The sequence below is a fragment of the Melopsittacus undulatus genome, chromosome 4, assembly GCF_012275295.1.
Source record: "Melopsittacus undulatus isolate bMelUnd1 chromosome 4, bMelUnd1.mat.Z, whole genome shotgun sequence".
Taxonomy (NCBI): Eukaryota; Metazoa; Chordata; class Aves; order Psittaciformes; family Psittaculidae; genus Melopsittacus; species Melopsittacus undulatus.
In genome coordinates this window covers 107,650,493-107,675,702 of record NC_047530.1, presented here as the reverse complement: position 1 = coordinate 107,675,702, position 25,210 = coordinate 107,650,493, and the positions used below count along the sequence as shown (strand labels likewise).

Here is a 25,210-nt window from a genome sequence, read left to right as displayed (position 1 = left end):
ATTTTGATGATGTAAATGAGATTAGCAACACAGAACTTTGCAATGACAACCCTAAACATCGGTGCCCACCATGCCACATAATGGGTGCCCACCATGCACAGCAAAGATAAAGTATCAGGTTTGGATCATCCCAAAGCCTGCAATTAAAAATAACTGAACAAATTCAGCTAACAGTTGTACAATCATGGTACTCTGTGTGCTGTCTGCAGGCTGAAAGGAGTCTCAGTGTCAGTGTGGGATCAGTGACAAGTTAATAACCCACCTCATTTCCATCACTTCCCTTCTGCTTTCCTCGTATTTCTCTTTCCACTCGGAAACTTCCCTTTCCTTGGACACAATCTGAAACAAAGAAAGCAAAGGGAAAAAGACCCACAATAAAATCAAGTGAGCTGTTAAAGGGGAAATTAAATAGCTGTACAATATTCGATTTAGTATCAACACCTCATAACACAGGTACAGTTTCCAAGTGCGCAATGGGTTCAAATACAAGCATCCCAATGATTTTTTGCTCTTTTAGAGGTGCAATTAAATAAGTCTGGATGTGAAATCACACTCAAGTTGTGAAAAGCCAACTCAGTGTTCTTGTTTCATGTTTCATTACTGATAATAACAAGGACACCTGTCAAGAAATACTGTACCACATTACACGGTGTCTGATTTGATCTGATGCTAAACCTTAATAATTTCTGTACAGGGGTTTGGAACATCTCCCCTTCTTTGTCCTCCAAGAGGGCTCTGCTGCTTCTGTGTGTGCATTTAAGGCTGACAGTCCATGACATTTTATACCAAAGGTCTGTGTTTCTTTATGCTCCTTTCACACAATCTATCATAAAAGCTGGCATACTCTCACATTAGATTGCACCCATTTTTAAGTTGTTACTATCAGCCAGGCTAATCTCATATGTAGCTTTGTAAAATACACTATTTTATGCCTATTTCTAGCACCTGACTCTTTTTATAGAATTACACAGCAATGTCAAGATGCACAGAGTACACTTGAGGTTAAACCCAATACAGATTTATGTTCATATAATGTCTGCTTTTCACTAACGTCCCATAAAGTAAAACATACAGCACAGTGCCTATTGCCTCTAGAGTGGCTTTAGCACTGCGGAGAATGGCTTCAAGAATAGAACAAGTGTCCATAATACAAATGAACTGGGAGAAAACAGGAAAGAAGAAAACCACAAGGGGCACATATTTCCTCTTTCCAAATTGGGAAGAAAATTACCTCTGCTCTGGCGAGTCGTAGTGCAGAGTCCAAGTCTTGCTGAGGGTAAAGGAGACCCGTGGTGCTTTCTGCATCCGCGGTGCCGATCCGGGAGTACAGAGCGCTCTTAGAGATGGAAACATCTGCTGGGATAGCAGGTTCTCTCTGTGTGTTTGTATTTTTAAATACAAAGAAATGAACCATTAAATACGTGTTTAGCTCATATGTTCTCTGGCTGTTGTGCCAGGTACCAGGGTCCTGGGCTAGGACTAGAAACCTGCGCACTACTAGGTTTTATCAGCGGTAAAACTGACAAGGAACTTTGAATTTAGCAGTCATAAAATACACATGTAAGAGGCATAGTAAGCACCAAGAGAGCCATATTACCCTTATAGAGAGGAAATAAAGGCAGCACCTTGCCACCAATATTTTAAAGTTCTATATTAAAAAACTACTTTCTGATGTAGAAATTTCATTGAAGCTTCCACAAGAAATGCATGACAGCAGATGAGGGAGGTAGAATTGGAGGCAGAGAGTTTGTTAAGAGGAATTCTGCATCCATAAAAGTAGAGTAAGAAAGCAGAAGCAAGAGGAGAGCTCTCTTAAATCTGACCTGCCAATATACTGTATCTATCATAAACAGTATGACATTACAAGTGTGAATATACAAGTGACATTGCTGCACCACTGGTAGTTACCATGCGATTAGTAAGTTAAAGGAGGTTTTATCTGTAGCTGCCAATTTTGCTCATGTCCAGATGAATGCAGTAAGAGAGCAGCATGTGAAATGAAGAAGAAAGCAGAAAAGAGGTATGTGTCGCTGAGATGCACGAGATGTCTTGGCAACAACTCTAGATGCAACCAGTCCAAGTTACAGCACATTCAATTCAAGGAGACTATAAAAGGCACTTAGGAAGATACTAAACAAAATAATCCGCCACACTTTAGACACCATCCATAGCAAATGCCTCTGCAGAAGGTGCCCCACTACAGCTGTATGTCCCTGTCTCCCCTGCCTATGCTTTGCATCTCACCATCAACCAGCTAACCCAGCTGCTTGGCTGGGTATTGCCCCCAGGAAGCTCTATTAAAAACTACATACAATTCTTGCTTGAGAAAAACATAGGATTAGGTATTCAAGATATTACATCTGTGGACAACATGGAGAAACCACACCAGCAACATTAAAAGACTAGGCAAGCAAAGTTAATTAGAGCAAGAATAAGCTAAACAGTACTTAAACCCCATCACACTGTGTCTACATAAGAGGCTTTCACTAATTTGCTTTGTATTTTTTGTTCATTTTTAAACCTGGGAGGGAATTGACTATTACTTCTTCCATTTATGGAGCAGGCCATCCCTTTTTTGCTACATTTATCCATGAACACACAATACAGTGATTGATTCCAGTGTAATTAGGAGGTACAAACTCAAATCCAGTGGATTTTCCTACACAAGATCTATCAAAATTATGATAGATAACTGTATAATAATAGCCTGTATTCTTGAAAGTGTCTCCAAATATACAACTGTACAGGAAAAACACAGCTGGGACACAAGCTCAAACATCTGTGTAAATGCATAAATACAAAGACACGTGGTGCTGTCCACAGATCTGAGTAAAGGTAAAAGGGTCAATAAATAAGACTACTGATGGTTCAACTCAGTACCCCTACTTTCAAGAAATGTACTTTATTTCCTTCTCAAACATAAGGCGAGAATAACTGAGAGATAAAAAAAGAGCCATTAGATCATCAAAGCTGTCCTTAAACAAAAGGTCATCCTGAAAATCAATCTGTTGGATTGGATGTATCCTATTTCAAAAGCCTCCTGCAGCTCCATTTGCTGGATCTCATAAAGAGACTGCTGGGAAATATTAATTGTGGTAAAAGAAACACAAATTTCCTCAAGTTTATGTTAAAATGTGTCAAAGTATTGCCAGGATGATGAATATTTTAAAGAAAACAGAATATTTAAAGCACTGAATACATATTTATATGGTGCTCAAAGCACCTCTAATATTTCTTTAATTCTCTCTTGCATTTGAGCGAATTGCACAAAATAATAGCAATAATGACATGCAAAACTACTTAAAATCTACACAGATGACTTCAAAAACTCTTGGAATTTAACCACTGAGCAGAAATGCTTGTGGCAGTGACCCAACCAGTATTGTCCGAATGCTAGAAACGCTTCACACAAGGAGGAACCAGTAAAAGACCTAGTGGTTTCACTTCTAAACCCAATTTTACACAGCGCCAAACCAATGCATGATTCAGGGGCTGTTTGTTGCCTCTAAACATCCTTATCCTGAGAAAATAAAGTAACCTGATCGACAGGATGATGTTGTTACCCAAAATAACTGTCAGTGCTTCAAGCTGAACACTTAATTGCTGAGAAGGTAAGCAGTTAACTGGCATTATAATGAGAACAGGGATTTATAAGTCGCTGAACCTCATACAGAAAGATTAAATTCTGCAGGGGGATTGCTACTAAATGTAGGTCACTGCAATCTTAGTGTAAATATATGAGAGCCCAACACGGTGCTGCTCTCTTCGCAGCATCTATCACAGAAACCAGATATCTGGCCAGAAAGGGAATAAATACACATTGATGAACCAGCTGTGGTTACCTCAATTCCAGAAGGTCAAATGCAAAGAGAATAGGGAAAGGCACTGGAATGAAAATGAAAACTCATTTTTATCCTGCTGTTCAGAGGAATATGTATTCAGCCCTGATGAAAATTGGCTTACTGTTTACTAGAACTCAAATAGAGCTGGGTGCATATCAAGTGATCTACTCTTTTAACTAATTGATGTGTGTGCAGACAGGTCAAGGGAGGCAACACAAGACCTATTTGTGCTTGCAAATATGTTGAGGAGCAAACAAAGTACAAGCATAAAATTCTCTGCCTACAAAGTTTTCCTATGAAGAATGATATCCCTCTTTGAAGGAAATATTCCCTCTTCACTCCCACGAGAGCCCCCAGAGCTGTTATTCACTAATTACATTTGCATCAATCCCTTTCCCTTCAGTTTCTCTCCTTTCCTTGGATCGTATTTCACCACCCAACTCTACATCACCTCAGCACTTGTCCGGTGGTGGACACAAACACTATCAGCTTTCTGTTCTGTTTCTGTTTTCTTTTCTTTCCCATCCCTGGCAGTGTTCAAGGCCAGTTTGGACACAGGGGCTTGGAGCAAACTGCTCTAGTGGAAGGTGTCCCTCCCCATGGCAGGGGCTGGAACTGGAGGAGCTTTAAGGTCCCTTCAAACCCAAACCAGTCTGGGATTCTGTGATTCTATGATTCAAGTTGCACTGATAAAAAAATGACCATGGGATGTCTTAATGGAGAGTGTTTAATATAGAAGTGTCAATTAGTCTCAGCACTGGAAGAGAGAAATCTGTTGAGTGGCCAAATAACTTCCCTCTGGCTCAGAACAACAAACTGCACACCCTTATTCTCAGCCCTAGTCCTAGCAGAAAATGCTTGCATTTTGCATTGACCTAACTTGCCATAAGCAAGTGCTTGTGTCTTTTTTTAGCATCCTATTCTTGTTACCCATCCTGTAATGGTTTAGCAAATGTTAAATGTAATTATACAACATTAAGAAAAGAACTGAGGGCAGCCAACCAAAGAGAACTCTGCCAGGTAGCATCAGAATTTAAGTCACCGCAATCATCTGGTGGGTTCTGCTAACCTTAATCCAGGCCATTGGCTGCTGTAGGTCACAAGGGTTGTCATCATAGGCTAATTTAACATTAGCAACCTCCCACTGAAATAGTAAAGTTACACAAGGACAGGAGTCCTTCCCAACCCAGCATGACACCCACAGCATCCAGCTAAAAGCATTCCTATGACTGAATGAATATGGGGCTTCATGAACATTCAGATGCTGCTGATTCCCCAACAGAGGGTGAAGTTTTGCTTGTTCATCTCATCTCTGCTTATCATTTTTGCTATCTTTGCTATACACTTTAATGGCACTTTCTAAAACATATAATCCATTCCCTGTTTCTAAGTTATATGCAGCTCATAAATTTGTTCTAGATAAAAGAAAATGCTTTAATGGTGTTAAAAAGCATCTTTAAAATATAACTGCAAAAATCAAATGCACATTATAACAGTTTTGCAGCTCAGACTCTTCCCTGGGTAATGCATAAGAATTAACAAACACCCAGACCTACTCTTTTCAGTCTAAAACTGGACAATCTGTGAGTAGCAAAAATGTGGATGTCTAAAAAAAGTATAGTGTATAACCTTTAAAGAGCATCTAGGTATTATTGTGTGTTTCATCTTGAGTGCTTCCTGGTGCTGGAGGTGCTGCATGATACAGCACAGTCTGGGGAGGACAAAGAGGTATAGAAAGAATAGGGAGGTAGAGAGGATCCTCCCTCACCCTCTTCTGACAGCTGCTACTCAGGATGATGGAGCAAGGGGATGCAGTCACACAGTGGCCAGTCCTCACAAAGGAAAATGGTATTTAGTTTTTACACCTTTGTTTTTTCTGTTCCTGATTAATGAAGTTTGGTTTCTAATGGAGACAATGGCACTTTTTTCTTGATTAAATAAAAGATTCTAGCCACATATTTTAAGACACCCATCAATCTGCAAGGAATTGGATGCCCCATCCCTGGCAGTGTTCAAGGCTAGGTTGGATGGGGCTTGGAGCAGCTGCTCCAGTGGAAGGTGTCCCCCCTATGGCAGGGGTTGGAACTTGGAACTGGATGAGATTTAAGGTCTCTTCCAACACAAACCATTCTTTGATTCTGTGATTCATGAACACAGACACATTGTGCTGGGAGGCCTTTTTTTTTCCCCCTTGGGATCTCTATATCCCTTTAAAACCTACTGCAGTCCCTTTCTCCTGAAGGCAGAGATGATTGAGTTTCTCACTTCTAGACTCTGAGGGGTCAAAGGGTCTGATTTCAAGCTGAAAATACAGGCAAAATACCCCTATGGGCAAAATCTGAATCAGCTCTGTGAGAAGCAGGTTTAGTATTGCTTTGCCACCAAACATCTTAGGACAGATCTTGCTGTAGACAAATGACAAACAGCCACCGGGATTGCAGAATCTGTCTCCTGCAGAAGGTATGAGCCTGCTTCTTGCCTTCAGATTTGCTCTTTGTTAATCTGGAGGTATCAGTACTGCGTGAGTGGAGCAGGTGACAGCATTTCTGTGTGCAGCACTGCCTTCAGCATGCTCTTTGGTGTCCCACTTGGGTGCGCACAGCTAGGCACTGCACTCTGAGAGCCTGAGTTACCTTGTTAAAGACAAAGCAGCACTCGGTTTCTTAGTCTGTGCACACTCACACACACAAGGCAGGCACAAACCAGATACCTTGGGGCGGAAAGAAGACAGGGCAATCTGCCTGGCTAGTTTCAATGCTTCTATCCTCATTGCAGCAAACTCTAACTCCTCCTGTCAAATGTTTGGTTGTGAGCAATCCATAGAAGAGAAAGTATTAAGAACATAGCAAAAATGTTTTAACACATCTGAAAATGGAATGTTATATTTTAATGTAAAATTCTGACAATTCTGGGTGACAAACATATCCCATATTTCTTTCATGACTGGAACATTGACACACAACTCCTGTTGCTGGTTAATTTGCAGTAGCTGAATAGACAAACTGAACAAAACTTCAGGTAAAAGAGATGTTTTCCAAAGGTAGAGCTGTTTTTCACACATTCCTCACCTTTCAGTTTCATTTTATGTGGATTTCTACCAGCTGCCGCTCTCAACTCAACCTTTGCTGTCTTAAAATTTCACTATATATACTCTAGAAAATATACCCTGACATACAAGTCTGCCATACCAAATTCTGCATTAGATTACTAGGAAAATAAAGCCTATTTTTCACTTCAGCAGAATTAGGGCCTAAATCTCTGCAAATGAATCTCTGCATACAGACCTACTAAGGCCAGGTTGCGAGATAACTCTCCACACAGCAAGTCCTGTGTTCAAGCTTAAACGATGTGCTTTATAAAGACTTCTGCAAAACAGATACATCAGTGGTATAGCTGAAAATGTGGATGAAATTTAGGATTATGTATTATATGAATTAAATTAAATATCTCTGCTCCTTACATTCCTGAAAGGCCAAAGTTACTTTGGAAAGAATCAAACCACTATTCTACTTGTAACCCACCTCCCTCCATGCCTCCCCCCACCCCTTTCTATACCAGTGTATAGAGAAACTTAAAGACAAGTGACACTTATATTTCTGCTACAAACCTGAAGTTTCTGAGCAAATACTGGGGGGTTCTTTTCTGCTAAGTCAGGATCTAGATACTCAGGCTGCTCACATATTGAGGTTTTCTTAGATATCCTATTGAGAAGAGCATCAGCAGAGACAAAGGAGTCTTCAGGAGATGCCTGAAGGGTAAGGAGGATATAGAATAAGCAACAGAGACTTTGCCCAAGTAGTTCAGGCCACAAGCAGCATAGGTGTTTGCAAATCTTTGATTCCTAGTAATTTCATGCCCCAATGAAGATTGCTTTTGAACACATGATTCATAAGTAACAGATGAACATCAAGAACAATTCTTCCTAATTAAAAAACTGAGTAAAATTTCCAAGACTAACATGAAATAAGTAATATTAGGACCTCTAAAGCAATGGCTCTCAAACCATGGACCACAGCCCACTCTTGATGCTTCAGGTTTTCAAAGTTACCATACGTTTTGTTCATCAAACAACTTATGTTCAGTTCAGGCATCTCTAAAGCAGTCCAAAAGCTTTGAAGACCACCAAAACTGAGCGAATCCTCTACAAGACTGGTTTTGCAGTCTTCACAAAGTCTTCTGCTGCTTACTGGGGATAAAGTTATGTTCACAATCATAACATGATCAGGATAAATACACAATAAGACACTGGAATTAGAATGACACAAACAAGAGCACTGGGATTTGAGTACCCAAAACTCCCTCCAGTGAGGAACGTATTCAAAGCTCATAAAAATTGTTTTGTGAGATGGTATCAACCACATCATTAATACAAATTAAGCACAGTATTTAAGTCAGCTTCTTCTTGACTCCCCAGTAAATACATTGTCATGTAGCTTGACATGCCTAGTGCTGTAGGCATTTGTAAAACAAGTCTGCCTGGAAAAGTGGAAGCCTAGAGGGAACCTTGCTGGATTTGAGAACCAATGCTCTGAAGTCTGTACACAGCACAGCTTGGAAGCAAGGAAGAGCTCACCACTAATTCAAGTGCAACCCAGAGAAAAACATGAATCCAACCACTGCAAAAAGGTGACTGAACTGGAAACTGGAATGAGTTCTAATGGTCAAAAAAGTGATTTTTACATTATCTGATGACAATAATACAGTTAACAGTTTATAGGAAAATGTGAAAGGGTACCTGTCCTTTACCAACAAAATCTTGTAATTTCACAATACTTGCCACAATCATGTCTCTATGTTCATATCAACCAACCCCCTTATTTTATATATAAAATATTTCTTCAAGTATTGGGTTAAAGTTCAGTGTAGAAATGCCTGTGTTGAGGAAAAACCCCCAACACTTCAAAGTACCAACTTGGAATCAGTTATCACAAGAACATGTTGATTTACAGTAAGAATTCAGAAAGTTCAATTTGAATTCCTCCAGTTCCATCAGCTGGACTCATTTGAGTCCTACCACATTCTGCTACCAAAACCTTTAAGTATCATGGTGAGTTTCACTCTGCTTTTAAGATCCACCTTTATATGAGAAATGTCTGTGGGAAAATGATTCCCAAACCCTTATCACAAGTTACTTACTATTTCAATAGCCTCTGGAGTCGTCCCTAGGGTCATGGGCTCTAGGTCTTTCTGCTTTGACTTGTCAGGTGATTGTAAGTGTGCCTCTTGGCTGGCAGCTAGGACTCGGGAAGCTGGATGTTGTATTTTCATTCCAGAGGACTGCTGGGCTTCAGGGTCTTCAAAACTTGACCTGGATGAAGATTGTGTATGTGTTGTCAGGGTGAAGCACAAGGCTCTTACAATTCCACCTCTGGTAACAAGCAAGTGAGTCCTCTTCATGAGTTACATGTGTATATCTATATATATACTCACACTGCTTCAACCCAACTTCATATCATATCTCTTAACACTCACAACACCCTTTCAAAGCATTGCACCAGAGTCATCTAAATAAAGCCAGTTCCATCAGAAAGGTTACACACATTCCTGAAATACTTCTCACTTGCCTTTTCACCCTTTCCTCACTGTGACCTACCCCTCTCCCAACAAACAACTTGTACGAACAAGAACAGATGTCCTTAACAAGCAACATCTTTGGGAGTAAATACAACCCCACATCCTGTTCTTATGAACCAGGCTCCTTGTCCAGAAAACGTATCTAGGAAAGGCCAAGGGAAAAGTTGCAATTAGGAGATTTCTTGATTGATATGGAAATGACCTCAGGATCTGGAATAAAGCTGTGAGTAGGAAGCCATTGTCTAATGAAACAGTCGCCCCTGTGAGTCTATTTCATACGAATATTAAGTAGAAATACATGTCCTTATTCCTCCCCATTATAAAACTTCTGTATCTTTGCCCTCTATTCTCTGTTACATATGAACACAGATGGAAATCTATTTTTAAACAAACAAGTCAGCAACACAGAGGCAGAGAGAGGAAGGATTGCCTGTGTATGTGCTATGATGTTAGCCCAGTTCCCTTCTATCCTTTTCCAGTGCTCACTTTGCTTGCAGAGACATACCCTGAGCATGGTGTTGTGGAATCAGACAGTCTGATGGGAGGTGATTTGACTGGGCTCTCCTGCTGTGCATCAAACATTAGGTATAAAGACTGTTTCTTCGGGGTGCTGTCATCCTGCTGGCAATAAGAAAAGAAAGAGTCATTAAGCAACTCAACTAATCTCTGTTCAAGCTAATTCAGGTCAGTGAAGCCCTAGGTGACCAAAAGACTTGACAGACAACTAATAACATAGGGGTGTAATATAGTCTATGCTAACTGACACTGAGATGATCCCTTTAAGGAAGAAACCATTAAAGAACTAAACCTAAACACTTCACTCTTTGTAATAGCGTTTCTTCTCCCACTTTGGGGTTAATCAGACTTCTGGTCCTGTCAGGCAGGAGACGTCCCCTGACTGAAGTGTTACTAAAATATTCATTGAAACTTCTCATCAGTTTAAGCACCTTGCATGCACGCTTGACTTTCTAACTTCCCCTGTGGATACCGCCCTGTTGGACCTAGTCAATATATCAAGCCTATGATTTAAATCGAAGTAAGGCAAAACAGCTGATAACATATAGTACTGCATTCCATAGTCCACATTCATTCTGTATTTTCTCCTTCTTCAAGTTTTACTCTCATTTTCTTGAAACAGCTCCATAGCTGCTGTAGACAGCTCTGCACTCTACACTGCTGGAAATACTGACCTGCTTTTCATCTCCAGGAAGAACTACACTGATGCTGACTTCAAATTAAATAACAAAATGGAACAAGCTCTACAGAACCCAGGGCAACAAAGCACATGCAATTTACCCCAGTTATGCCAATTCAAAGGAACTGGTTTGGCAAATCTGCTGCAGGCACATTATAATTAATTTAAGAGGTAGTGAGGCTGATGGCAGTATCAGGATAGTGCGTTATGACATGGGAATGCAAATGAATGGAAATGGAAGTGAGAACTTACAGGCACAGAGGAGCCTATTTTCTCCATATATTCTATTTCATATGAGTTGCCATATTCCAAGTCTGCAACAGAAACAAAAAAGAGCTATTAAATACACGAAATGAGTTTTGCAGAAGTAAATGAGATCTCCTCTCATTCACAAGGACCATCCGGCTCCATACTCTGCCATGAGGTATTAAAAATAGAATATACAGAGAGAAAGCAGCAGAAGGGCTGGTTTTCAGCAGTGAGCTTAGGACATGTTTTAGGCAAATTCATTTGCCTGGAAAACTTCAGCTTTATCAATTTGCTGAAGATTCTGCCCCAGGGGCCAGAACATTCAGAAAGCTGCAGACTGCTTTCAGAGCACGGATAACTTAGCACAGATAACTTTCTTCTATGATGCTATCTCACCACAGAAACCAGTTTTCAGTAATGGGTGATGTTGATACCGGTTTCCTTTGATGTACACAGAAAGATTCTAAAAGCTGTTGAGAAATTAAATCATTTCTATTTCTTAATGCTTATCACCCATTTCTTAATTAAGAACTACTGTGGTATCACTTAAGATACAAAGATATGTAAAATACCTGATATTCATTGAAGGGGTGAGACAACAGCACAGCTTTCTGGGCTGTTTCCACACATTAGATAACAAGGAAAAGCCGAAGGCAGCAAGATTTACAAAGAACCCCAAATCTAAACTGTAATAAAAATGCAAATCTTTACTGCTTCTCTACTTCTAATCTCCTAATTACATTGAAGGGAATAACCAGTGTTTCTTTCCAATCCATGGTCATCCAGTAGCTGATAACAGAGGCAGATGGATAAAACACAGAGAAATGGGAAAGAGAGCAGACCTTCCTGCACCCAAATAAATGCAAAGACATTGGTCAGACACAGTTTAAAAATTAAAGACATAATTGATTTGTCCTAATGCTCTATTTGTCCATGAGTTAAGTTAATAAACCACTGTATGCGTTCATTTCCATTGTAGAGAAGCTCCAATGAATGGCACACTGACATTGACTTTATGACAAAAGTAAGTGCTCAAATTCTGCTAGATTTGGGCAGCTTTTCAAACGTGGGGCTTGTATCAGAAAGGCATCATTAAAAGGTTTGCTTTCTAAAGACAAACCAACCCTAAGGACAATCTCTCACCTGTTAAGAAAAGGAGAAAGTTTGAAAGGATGCAATGTGAGGTTACAATGCTCAATATTTTTTACAGTATATTCCACAAGTCTATGTATTTTGTCAACCAACCACTGAAGAGGAACAGCCACAAACTCTTAGTACCTGACATGTGGGAGGTAAAACATCCAAGTGAAGAGAATGCAATAATAGCAGGCTCCTCCTGTTTAAATTCCTAGCACCACATGGTTTTGATGGTAACAGGGAGTCAAGAAAGACAGACAACCTTCTGGTATCATATACAAGCTCCTTCCTAGCAAAAGCCAAACCAAACCTGAAACCATGAGATTTAAACCACCTACTTACTGCAGAATTGTTGGAGAAAGCATGAAATACCATGTAAGAGCATCCAGGCTTTAGTAACTGCCTTTCTCTGTTTCATTTACCTACACATAAACCCAATGAGGTGCATCATGAATGTATATGGGGCAGCTTTACAACCCCAGAGATCAAGTGGCGAGTGAGGTTACAGGTATGCTCATAGGCAGATGTACCAGCACTGTCCTCTGCTGGTACAGATATTCCAGCTGCCTGCAGGGCTGGTAGCAGCTTTGCAATTGCAACTTATTGCTGCTTTCTGGGACAACGCATATTGAACTCTGCTGATTTAAAAGTCCCCAGCAGGACACAGATGGAAATACTTCAGCTAGAAACAAAGGGAATAACACGGCTCGCTAAACGCGGTTTGTTTCATCTCACTGCTCTCAGAACTTGCCAGCATAATTAGACTCTACCTCCTCTCCTAGGTTTCTCCTCTAAGACATCATCTCCCCTCCAAAACCTTAGGCTCACTGGTTATCTCTATACATTCATAACTACAAATGCCCAGGATACCCCATGAACAAGATAATTACCTTTTAGGAATACACACAACAGACTTACTAAGTGATGTCCTCCAACTCCTCCTACAAATAGCTGCAAGATTACATCAGCATTTTCTGCTAATAATGACTGCTTATTTCTGGTCTGTGCCACACGAAAATGGCAGTAGTTACAAGCAGCGTACGCAGCAGATGAGAGCTGGATGGAGTGGCTGACTCAGGAGTTGGGCTGGATCCGTGTAAAAGCCGTGTTAGGTTACAGGATAACACTCATACTGGTGTCTGGGAGGGGTAAAAATAACCACAGGGAGGAACAGCCCTGGAATTACTCAAGGTTTTCTCAATGCCTCAGGAACTGTCAAGGGTGGGGGGGAATTATTATTTGTAGGAGATGTGAAAATGGAAGCATTGTTGATTATAATGAGGCAGTAATGTGAAACTTGCCTGCACCATGCAGCACACAGGAGACAAGACAATTAGCATTTAATTAGGAGCTTTGCTCACTTTCTTCTACCCACTTTGATAGCTAAAATGATTCCCTTAGAGTATCTCTCACCAGCCTTTTGTTCCATTGCCTTCCATAACTTTTCCTTTTTCCCAGATTTGGGAGACTTTCCTGAAAAGCATTTGTTGCTTGTTTTTAATACAAATTAAATGAATCTGTTATCTAATATTCATGATTTGACAGCAAAGCCAAATGGTTTTATTCAGACTGAAATACTTCTCTGTACACAGAGAAGTAACACATTTCCAAAAGCCCTGGCTACGCAAACACACAAGCATGTGCATGCGGACATGTGCAGTCCCATTAAAACCACTGTGATTATTCCTGCCTTTTAACATCAAACACATTTGATCTAGGAGTTTAGCACTTCTTCATTAGGCAAAACCTCCTCAGACCCTGTCTAAAATGGCATCAAGTAGCTTCAATGGCAGACTGGGACATGGGTTGAAAGGTTGGGCAGGGAATAAATCGTGATCACGAAGAACGTTTCAGCCAAGTTGAAGTCATGCATTCTTCCCACCCACAAAGCTGAAAAGCTGCCCTTGGAGCAGAGCAGATGTTGCAAAGCTGTATTCCCTCTGGGAACCCTAAGGAAGGCCACACACAGGTTTCCTAAGTTCTCTCTTTCCACATTTCACAGACTTACAATGACAGTTCTCGTAACAAGAACCTCCAGCTTCAGCTCATCACTGCTCATAGGAGGGTACGACAGGAGAAATCTGAATCAGCTGATTTAGAGGGAAATCTTATCTGGCATGTGAATGATAACTACCTTATGCAGCAGATATCCTGGACTTTTTTGTGCCTAAAGATACCTGGATCCCAGGAACTTGGAGGAGAGATGGCATGTGAAGGGCCTTAATGCAATACATAAACTTTGAGCAGAGTTTTAAGCTGGGACTGTCTAATGGGACTGTCTCCTGTTCAGGTTAGGGGAACAAGCTCAAGCAAAACCAGTAGTTCAGTGACTCTGGATCCAAGAGCACTAACTGAGAGCAGTATCTTAGAATCATAGAATAGTTAGGGTTGGAAAGGACCTTAAGATCATCTAGTTCCAACCCCCCACAACCTCCTGTGAAGGCACAGAGGGAACAAGTAGCATGCACATAAGAACAGAGCATGTCTACAAGTAACCATACAAAGGAAATTAAAGCCTTTGTCTGAAGACTCCATTCATTTTCCTTTGATCTTCCTCTCTGCTCTTCCTTGAAAATTCAAGATCAGACTATTGGGGTCTTGCACTCAGCTCCCCATAACTGACAAATTCCCTGGATTGGTCCAAAGAGCATCATTTTTAGGTTTCCCAAATAATACAATTTCTGTTCAAAGTACATGCCAACATCTTCGAACAACCCCAACCTTCTCAGTAAATAACAGCATCAGCTGGATGCAGACAGTCCTGTATAAAGCATACCCTCCGTAGGAGAGCTGAACTTGGTCTCATTCACAAATGTTGACAGATCAGAGGGTTCTGGATAATCCTGCTTATCTGTGTTCAGGTCCACGGTCATGCAGGTCCATTTCTGGCTGGTCACCGAAGATGCCAGCTTCTCCTCATCTGTCGCATGAACCACTGTGGATATGACAGGAGGTGTTTCTGGAGTTGGCAGTGGAGTGGGATCCTGCAGAAAACAAGTGCCAGTTAATTCCATTATCTTTCATTAACATGTTGAACTCTTTGAATCCCTTTGCCTGACAATAATCATCTTTTCCATTCCATACTCTTTGCTGCAGCTCTGTGTATCCAGTACTTAACAGAAAATATTAGAGTACTTCATTTGGAACTCTACTAGCAGCAAGTTTTCCAAGTGTAACTAAACTCTTTGATGACAAACACTTGCATTGCAAAGGTTCCCTGAGAACAGGGAAGAAAGAGAAAACAGAGCTGTTTAAAGCTGTTAGGCACTTGCGATAAGTGGCACACATCACCCATGACCGAAGTCTTTTGACTACCAAAACTGACTTTTTGGCTTCCTTCACAGGGGCAAACCTTCACAGGTCTGTGAGGTCACGAACCCTTTCTTCACTTCTGTGCTGTCAAACAGCACAAAGAAAAGGGTAGGATGGATAGCAGCAAGATGAACAGCAGCATGGAAGGAGCTGTGGCACATCAAAGCAGTGAGGCCTTTGTAAGGCAGAACAGCTTTTGTTAACTTCTCTTCCAAGAAAACCACCTGCAGGTAGTTTACAACAAGGAATAAAACCATCCAAGCACATGTTCCTGATGGATCAGCCCACTTGGTTTATTTCTATTTCCCATCCAGCCCACTGATTTGATGCATTTAGTTTCTTACTTTCTGATCTAAGAATTCCAGGGTAGATAGCTATGTTTGTTTTTCAGACAACTGAAGATATTTATTCATATCATCACTCTATTGTAACATAGGACCTTCTGAAGTGTGTTAACTAATACTCTAACTGGAATTCCCAGAGCAAATATTAGGTCTAATATACATTATACATGCACTTCTAGAGACTAAAATGTTAATACCTCATGATTATAGCCCAATGTGCTATACTTGGACACTAAAATGCTTGTATTCTTTACAAAAGCCTCTTCTATTATTAAATGTAAAATTCTACAATTAAATAAATCCAGTTTCCCTTTATTTCCCCTGCTAGAACACACATCACACGCATCAGAATAAGTCAGTGCTTTACCTGAGAAGGAGGATCAGATAGTGGGGATCTTTTTGGTGATTTTTTCACCCTAAATGTATCACTGAAAATAAAGTTAAAACCGTTAATATGGTAACACCAGCGAGAATCAGGTCATTTCACACTCAGCACGACAGCCACAGACAATGCAACCTCTATAAGCCCAACTGCTTTAAAATCCCATCCATTAGCAGCAGCACAGAGAAACATGCCATAGGTACATACTCTTGTCATGCATTTGGAACAGGCCTTCATTCCCCAAAAGCTGAGAAAAGCAGGATTGCCATATTTTTCATGCTAAGCACCGACACATTTACAGAACAGAGTTGCTGCTCGATCGCAATTCAAATCCCTGCTCCAGCACAGACATCCTCAGTGCCCTTAAGCAAATGATTTAGTTTCTGTCTGCTTCAGTTTCCCATCTGAAAATTAGGTCTAAAACTCATCTTAACCTAAGAAATACAATTGTGATGAAGTTGAGCCATAAGCACCAATGAGCCCATAAACCATTGAGAAAAATTGGTATGTTCTGGATGAACTACATGAAACCAGCTGAGGGAGATGCTGTTCCGATTGGAACAAAGCTCTATCATTATAAATGTGCTCAATAGACCCTTTTTAAAACAAATACAACAACAAATATGGCAATTTTGCTTCCAGTTCCCTTGACAGCTCATTGTGCAGACCGGGAGCACAGACACTGGAGCCCTTCAAAACCCCACAGGTTTCAATCAGGCAAAAGGAATGAACATACGTTATGTCCTGGTGTATAATTATGAATGTTGCCTTTATGCTCATTCACAATTGGCTTGAAGTATTTTCTAACCAGGAAATAAACCAGTTATCTACTTCTTCTTTTGATGCATTTTGCCAGAGTTATTTAGATACATTTATGTTACTAACTAGGAAAAGGGAGAAAAATATCCCAGCAAACTCACTGATAAACACTTTACGTTTGAACTGAGATGCAGGGGCAAAGAATTTCTGCCCACCAGCTCATGCCTGATCAATGAGAGCAAGATCAACACTAGAAATGATCATGATGGGTTTCAATCAGCAGAGAGTAAATCAATACCACATCTAAAAGGGAAAATAAATTGGACAGCTGAATATTGGTGTGTTCAATGCTACTCATTATCCAGTTTTGATGCTAGAATTATTTCTTATTACTCCTTTAAGCAGGAGAAACACTTTATACAGTATTTACAAAAGACCAATTGTACAGTTGTGCTGTACAATGGTAGAAATGCAACTATCATATTTGAGCTAAGGATACAAAATCTATACAGTTCTTAAAAGAGGATCTTCTTTGATAGGCAAACAGATAAAGAGGCAATAGCTTCCTCAAAATCATTCACAGCCAGGCACTTTACTGAAAACAGCTTTCACATGTGTCAGTGAAAAGGAATAGTTAACATAAAAGCTTCATGCTCAATAGCAACTGATCATGCTGCAAATTAAATAAGTAAAATTAAAAAGCCCATAAATCAAAGAGGAAACTTGAATTGTTAGCTTAGAATTACTTACAACAGAGAACATACAGACATCACATCTTCTACCATCCTAAGACAAATAAGACAAAGAAAAGAGAGACAGACAGAAGGAACTGACAAAAAAGATAAACCTACAAATACTTGGTTAATGTTAATGTGTTAAGGCAATCTGATCATGCATATTTTCTACCTGTACAAACTTAACCTCTACTTTTATTGTGAAATACATGGGGAGAAAAAAAAAACATTCAAGTCCTTCATTGTTCCCAAATTCAATGTTACACTTTTGACCCGCTTTCATCTTACAAAACACATTATTCAAAGCTGGAGCCTCCAAGTTCCTTTCAGCATACTAACCATCCCTGCCTTCCCTGATGGAAGCCACCTGCTTTCATTTCAAACCACAGTATTTGTTATCATAAGGGGTGTAGAACTGCTCTTCAATGGTAGTTAAGCTTAAGGAAAGAACACAGGCAAGGGTTTCTTCATGCTTGCTGATTTGTTATGACAGTACAGAGAAAGCTACTTGACCACTTCAAATCTTGTACCTGATTCAAGAAAGAAAAAGACATTTCATAGAATCATAGAACCCCAGACTGGTTTGTGCTGGAAGGGAACTTAAAGCTCATCCAGCTCCAACCCCTGCCACAGGCAGGGACCCCTTCCACTGGAGCAGCTGCTCCAAGCCCCTGTGTCCAACCTGGCCTTGAACACTGCCAGGGATGGGGCAGCCACAGCTTCTCTGGGCACCCTGTGCCAGCGCCTCAGCACCCTCACAGTGAACAGCTTCTGCCTAAGAGCTCAGCTCAGTCTCCCCTGTTCTGGCAGGTTGAAGCCATTCCCCTTGGCCTGTCCCTGCTTGCTCTTATAAAAATTCCTTTAATTTTCTTTTAATCTCATCTATTTCAGCTCTCACTGAATCCTAACTTTGTGTCGTGACAGAACAAATGGATTGCCTCGAAACCAGAAGCAAACCTTGTCAAACAATTAAGGCTAAGAAAAGTTTTCTTCTACTTATAAGCTTGGCAGCTTCTGTCCGGCTCTTCTCACATGCAAAGCTCTTGAAAGCTGGCACCTTGTGTTTCTAAACACAGCCTCCAGTCATCCAGCAGCTTCAAGAGCAATGTCTATACAAGTCACTATTTTTACCCTTCACTATAAACAGGCACTCAGGAGGCATCAGCTGCTCTTTGTTCAGAATCATCTGAGCAACATGATGTATCTCAGAGCAGCTCAGCACTCAGGTATACAGCTAGAGAGCAATTTGTGTCGAGCTGTTCTCTTCTAAAAACCTCATCTTTTCACATGCTAGATGGCTGCAGGTTGCATTCAAGAATAAAACCCAGTTATATTTCTTGATTTAACACAGGTAAGACCCAGCATATGTCACAGATTCCAAATAGTACAAACTCAGCATTGCAATTCTCATTATTTATGCCTGGCTTCTTTGCCTCCTATAGCTCTAATCTAGAAACTGCTGTATTTCCATATGAGAAACAGCTTTTCGAACTGGTCCATAGAGTTTTATTTCTGCGCCTCTCAACAGTACTAATAAAAACTCCTGGCTTTGCAAAATCAGGTTTTAAATTCCCTTAATCAGGGTTTAGGAGTCCTGGTGTATTACAGGACCATTTCCTAATTCAAACACCTTCCTTTCTGCCCCTGGATCTGAAGTGTTTTGCAGTGGCTTCTCTCTTCTGTCCCACCATGGGAGCATTGCCAAGGGTCTTACACCCCATCTCATTGCCTGGCATGGTGTTCTCCTGCACTGGATCCCCCCAGAGAAGAAATACTGAGGCCCCTTTTGAAGGAGAAGAGATACCAGAGAGAGGCAAAGATAAATAAAAGCCACTGCTTTCCTGGCATCCCCCAACATGCTTTAGGGTAGTTTTCTTCTAGAGTATATTATGGCTGCAGGCTGCCCTGTGTATTAATATGCAGATTCTGTCCCTTTGAGAAACCACTTGTAGAAGTAGGTTAAGGGGCTGCAACGAGCAGACACACACCATGATGCAGTGAAAGCAGTCCAGGTAAGGGCTGGGAATCCCTGCAAACCCCCTGACCTAACACCCTGCCAGCCCTGCTCTAGGGTAGTTTTACTTCTTCCACCACAATAAAGCCCAGCAGTGAACTCTGTGACTGTAGAACAACAGGGTTCTCCCAAGGATAAATGTGTTTTAGCAAGCCTTTTGTAAAAACTCATGTTTCCCCTAAATTAACAACTTTGGAATCCATTCTAATGTTCACAGATAACAGGGGGACACAAGAAGTTTACACTTAGGGTCTGTCAACTCCATTGCAGCTACTGGAAGGCACAAGGAGACTTTGGCTGCCTGCAAGTATCAGACTGAAGGACCTGGTGATACTAAAATTCCCCTCTTTCTCTCTGCACTTGCCCAGTTAGATTCAAATTGTTCCTTTCTTGCAGGCAGACTTTGAAGTCTTGGTTTGGAGCAAGCCAGCTTGGAGTGGAGGCTTGAAAAACATGTCAGCCTAGCATGCGTCTTAATTCCTGCCTTAACTTCCACTAAATTACAGGCATACCTGAAAATAAAGCAAAAATCACAAAACCCAGGCTCCTTCCACAAAAACCAACTCAACCATACTGCGGTCTATACTTCCCCTAAGTCAGAAATGCCCCTAGAAAGTTAAAACTGGCACAAGCTTCCTCAAATCTGGCACTTCCTCAAATCTGGCAAGGGATGTGAATTAGAAGCCTAGAGGGCAGCAAGCTGCTCAGACACAACTGAATAATCTTCACCTCACTCTGTAAGGGAGGTCATGTTTTACATAGAATGATAGAACAGTTTGGGTTGGAAAGGACCTTAAGATCATCCAGTTCCAACCCTCCTGCCATGGGCAGGGACACCTCACACTAAGCCATGGCACCCAAGGCTCTGTCCAACCTGGCCTTGAACACTGCCAGGGATGGAGCATTCACAACTTCCCTGGGCAACCCATTCCAGTGCCTCAGCACCCTCACAGTAAAGAACTTAGAATCATAAAATCATAGAATAGTTAGGGTTGGAAAAGACATTAAGATCATCTAGTTCCAACCCCTCCTTCCATGGGCAGGGACACCTTACACTAAACTTCGTCCTTATATCCAATCTAAACTTCCCCTGTTTAAGTTTTAACCTGTTACCCCTTGTCCTCGACCATGTTATCTTCAAATTGCCAGACTTCTTACTTTTTTAACTCACATTTTTGTTGGGTAGCTGAAACACACTATGAGGGGGCACGCACTGAGATACTTTCTTACACATACACACAGGATTCCAGTTTCAGGTAAATGAGATATAAACTTACTGACTACCAGCTAGAAGTAACCATGTCTGAACAGAGAAACTAACAGGCACAGCAACAAGTTAACCATGGAACCAATGCAACCAGCCATTGAGGTTTTTAACCAGATATCTAAATACAGCAAGCTAGGGAATTTACCCTGCAGTTTGTGTCTAAAAGCCGGATGTTTCCCTAACATGTAGCACTCAAGATTTAAACCCTTCTGCAACCTGTGAGCTCCTTCACAGAAAGGAAAATTTTCACATGATTAGTCTTGTATGTAAAAAAATAGAATTCAATCCTGCATTTTCCTGTTTCAGGTTGTTTTCTTTTAAATGCCATATGTGACTGCATAAAGCCATCTTCCTGCTGCGTATAATGGATTTGTCATTGCCTTACTACTTCATTGCCTTACTACTTCACATCCCACTCTCAAAAACTATGATTCATAAAATGGTCTTTACTGAAGACTCTGATCATCTTAAACAGTATCAAATCCCCAAGATGAGGTCACAGAAAATTTGGCACAAAATTGATAGAATTAGAACTTGATCAGATTCAGAGCTTAAGGTCCCCTCCAATCCAAACCATTCTATGATTGTCTGAAAGATACACTGAGCCACAGCCTCCAGACTAATGACTTTATCTGGCCTGATGTAGCCCTGGTTCTCTCCTTCGGTCTGGAAACATCAAGCTATTGAGGAAGAGAACATACAGACCTCCAGCATAAGTCCACTTGTGTGGCCATCAACACTCAACATCATCTTCCTTTCTCTATTCAAATACAACCAGAGCGTACCTGTGCTAAGGGGGAGGAATGTGTTTCTTCTAATCTAGAAATAAGAGTGCCCTTTAACTTACGTTTTTAATGGTGTCTTCTTCTTTTTTGCAGGTTTATTCAGGTTGTCTCCTTCTGTTCCATTTGTTTCATTGGCACTGGCTGGTATCTCAAAGGAGGCTGGAGATTTAGAGGGCGAGCTGGCTATCTTAGAAGAAGACTTGAAAGGGTCAATTGAGTCCTCACACATGTCTGGCTCAAAACTGTATGTTTGCTGAGGCAGTTTGGGTGATTCTTGCATTTTTGTACTAGATGAGAAAGGGTTAAAATTGGGATCATCCCACTTGTCAATATCAAAAGTGTAAGAGCCTTTTGTGATAGGGATTTCATTTGGATCAGCGGGTGACTTAGTTGGTGTGGTAGGAGCATTGTCAAGCTTTTCCACTGACTTTTTAGTCTTTGGCCTCCTTAGTGGCATTTTAGCACCAGGCTTTTTACCTGCTTTTTTGGGAGGAGGAGTGCTCTCCTGCTGGTCTTCACTCACCCCTTTCTCTTCAGAGTAATCAAACTCCAGCCTCACTGCAACACCTTTGACTGGAGGGTCTTCTTGTCCTCCAGTGTCTGGTGGAGTCACCTCCTCAGCCTCCGGTGCAGTTGTAAGAGGTAGTGGTTTCTTGTTGGCAGGTGGAGAGTTTTGTACCTTGCTGCCTCCAGTGCTAAATGCACTAATCCCTTCCAAACTGTCTGGATCCAAAGGGTGGGATCCTTCAGGCACAGGTGGGGCCTCCTGTTTCTCAGCAGAGATTTTAGAAGGTTCAGTACATTCAGGCCTTACTGAATCAGCCTTAGCTTCAGATGCTGTTTTATCCTCACCTGGGTCACAATCAGCTTGGCCAAGGTCAGGTGGTTCTTGAGGTGTTTCCTTCACCAGCGGAGCATCCAGAGGTTTTTTGGCTGGCTGTTTCTTCTTTAAGGAAGCTGGTCTGGATTTCTTTGTTCTCTTAAGGGTACTAGAAGCACTGCTTGAACCAGTACCATACACATCCGCTGCCGGTGCTAATGTCTCACTGTTGCCAAGATAAGATGCTCCATCAAAATCACTAGCTTGCAAGCTAAGAGATCGAGACAACGTAGATTTGGAAACTGGGAGTGAATCAGTAGATTTTCTTCGCACATTTGCTTTGGGGTCACGATTCTTTGATTCTGGAGAGCTCGGTCCTAAGGCATGGAGAGAATCAACCAGCTCAATGTTATCGAAGTCCAAGTTGTAAGTTCCACTGCTGGCTATTGGCTTGTCCTCATCGAAGACGGTGGAAAAAGAGTGGGAAGGGGGACGGAAGGGGCTTTCTTCAACTGATTCGCTGTGTGACACATCAGTTACAGGTACAGCTTCTGAACATGATCCTGTGGGAACAAACAGAAAACTCGGTTTTTGAAACTGGAACTTAGTAAGTTTTACTAAAATCTAATATTGCTACAAGTAAAAGGGGGAAAAAAGGGTTAAAATCATACAAATGGACTAAGCAATGATTAAAGGACACAGAAACTAAAGTGACATCTCCAACACATGAACTAGATGAAGGGAAAAATAGTTCTGTTCTCCCCAGGAAAGGATTCAAGGCAAGTTTCATGGAAACACAAAATATGCATTTGCAACAGCCTCTAGAGCATCTCTGCTAAACTAATTATCACTTAGTTAAAGAGATGGGGATTACCATAACATGCTAAATATGCCAAATACCAGAAAAAATTAATATCAAGCACTTTATTACTTGCATTTTCTGCTATTACAAAGAGTTCTCCCAACTGTGTCAGAGCTCTAATGCAGTACATGCCCTGTAAATCGACTGGTGCTTTAGCAATTACCCGTTGATCTTCAGGTTTGTTTCCCATGTGCTATTTTTACCAGTTTTCCCAGAGGAACATGGCTTCCTCTCCACAACCCATCAATGCTGCTCCCAAGCAGTCAATACATTCTACTTAGCCCTCATCATTCCAAACTCATAATGAGACATGACTCATTGAGAGAGTCACATGAAATAAATGATGGTAAAGGTAAAAAAGTCAATTAGACTTTTTTTTAGTCAATTAGTACTGTAGAAATAGTCTCAACTTAAAATCTTTCTTTAAGAAGACCACAGGAAGCTCCCTCCAGATGATTTATAACAGATTTCTCTGAGTGTAGTTCTAACTCACTGATGAAAGGAAATTTTATAGACGGAATTACATGTTGAAACTGTTAATCCAAGCAGCTTTTCATTGTAACTAAAGGTTTGCTTGTTGAATGGAATCATGAAATTATTTACAGGAGACTCCTGACTTGGGATATAACAAATATATTGGAAAAAGTAGAAAAAGATACAATGCATATAAAAAAAGGAACAAAATATACAGGTAGGAAAGGATTGAGATGATGGTCTTTGCTGCCTTCCAGCTCATTAAAGTTGATTGCTCAAGTGTTTTATAAACCCTGAATGTGGTTTCCTCCTGCTGTCATTGCTACTACCTGATTGTCACAGTCACCTTCTGCCTGTGTGTGTGTGATCCACTCAGGGTATAAGAGATGTAGGAAATCTCTCTCTAGTTCACAATTCCAGCTGGAGAGATCAAGCCGGAGAGTTCAAGCCAGCTCCTCTGAGCTCTTACTCATACACCCTGGAGCAAAATGCCCCCCTGTTTCCTATTGAAGCAACACAGCATTCTTCATGTTGTCATTTTTATAAATTATACAATTATAAAGAAAATCAGTCAAACAAAACTGAATGTTTTGCTCACCCTTAAATGATTTCAGGGAAATTTCTATGCATCTTTTTCTTTCCAGTTCCGACATGTTTTGCAGAATAATTCCCATTTTGCCCAGCTATCTTCATCAACATTGCTTATAAAAGCCTTACAATCAATCAATGATTTTAGTCAGAAGCTATGAATGGGTTTAGAACAGGAAAGAAACCACGTTTTTCCTTTGTTTCAGATGAAATGATGACTCCATAGAGATTGCAAGGATTATTTATGGATATAGAGGACAGGGAGGATTTAAGGAAATCAGACACAATTCCCAAAGCAACACCTTCAAGCAGCTGAACGTATTTCCAGAGGCTGTCAAAGGATGACAGCTACACAATTTCTCTTTTAAGACTGTGGAAGTTTACTAAATCACATCAATTAAAATGATCTTTTAATGTGTTTTTTTCTGCTAAATGAATGCCAAACATGTGGCAGGACTTCATGAGAGTTTCTTTTGCTCCTTAATTACCACTGGGTCAGGCTTGGGTTTAGCCAGACTGGGAGGCCATTAATTAGACTTGATTTGCCAGCTGAGCTGGTGCTCACTTCCCACACACATCACTTTCTGACACTGATAGGTCTTCTGCTAAGGGGACTGCTCAAAGAGTGTCATAAAACTCCAGCATTAGGATAATCTTACATTGTACAATGAAATGGGAATGAAAGATGTTTTATGGGAGTACATAACCATAAACACTGGCGTAGCTCTAATATATTGGTGGAGTACCAAAGTAGGTCAGCATGAAATGAAAGGGGATCTGAACAAGAAGTTGTCTGCAATTACTCATTGTTTTCATTCCAGTGTGCACCAAAGGCCTCAACAGGATTGAGGCCCCTCGTTCAAAGTCAGTAC

The 25,210-nt window shown here is 40.8% G+C and overlaps 1 protein-coding gene across 7 annotated transcripts in view; it reads right to left on the bottom strand.

Annotated features, from left to right (window-relative positions):
* TACC2 (transforming acidic coiled-coil containing protein 2) overlaps positions 1–25,210 on the bottom strand; it is a 127,989-nt gene that overhangs the window by 13,756 nt on the left and 89,023 nt on the right. For 5 of the 7 annotated variants that reach the window (XM_034062646.1, XM_031053912.2, XM_034062643.1 and 2 more), the window contains 10 exons: positions 21,657–22,977; positions 17,545–17,580; positions 16,021–16,081; positions 14,774–14,981; positions 10,864–10,925; positions 9,922–10,037; positions 8,979–9,150; positions 7,450–7,590; positions 1,232–1,375; positions 263–339 (listed from right to left, as the gene is read on the bottom strand). In XM_034062646.1, coding sequence (XP_033918537.1) covers positions 263–339; positions 1,232–1,375; positions 7,450–7,590; positions 8,979–9,150; positions 9,922–10,037; positions 10,864–10,925; positions 14,774–14,981; positions 16,021–16,081; positions 17,545–17,580; positions 21,657–22,977 — 2,338 coding nt within the window. The remainder of the gene's footprint in view (positions 1–262; positions 340–1,231; positions 1,376–7,449; positions 7,591–8,978; positions 9,151–9,921; positions 10,038–10,863; positions 10,926–14,773; positions 14,982–16,020; positions 16,082–17,544; positions 17,581–21,656; positions 22,978–25,210) is intronic. The other 2 variants (XM_034062642.1, XM_034062645.1) reach the window with 2 other exon arrangements.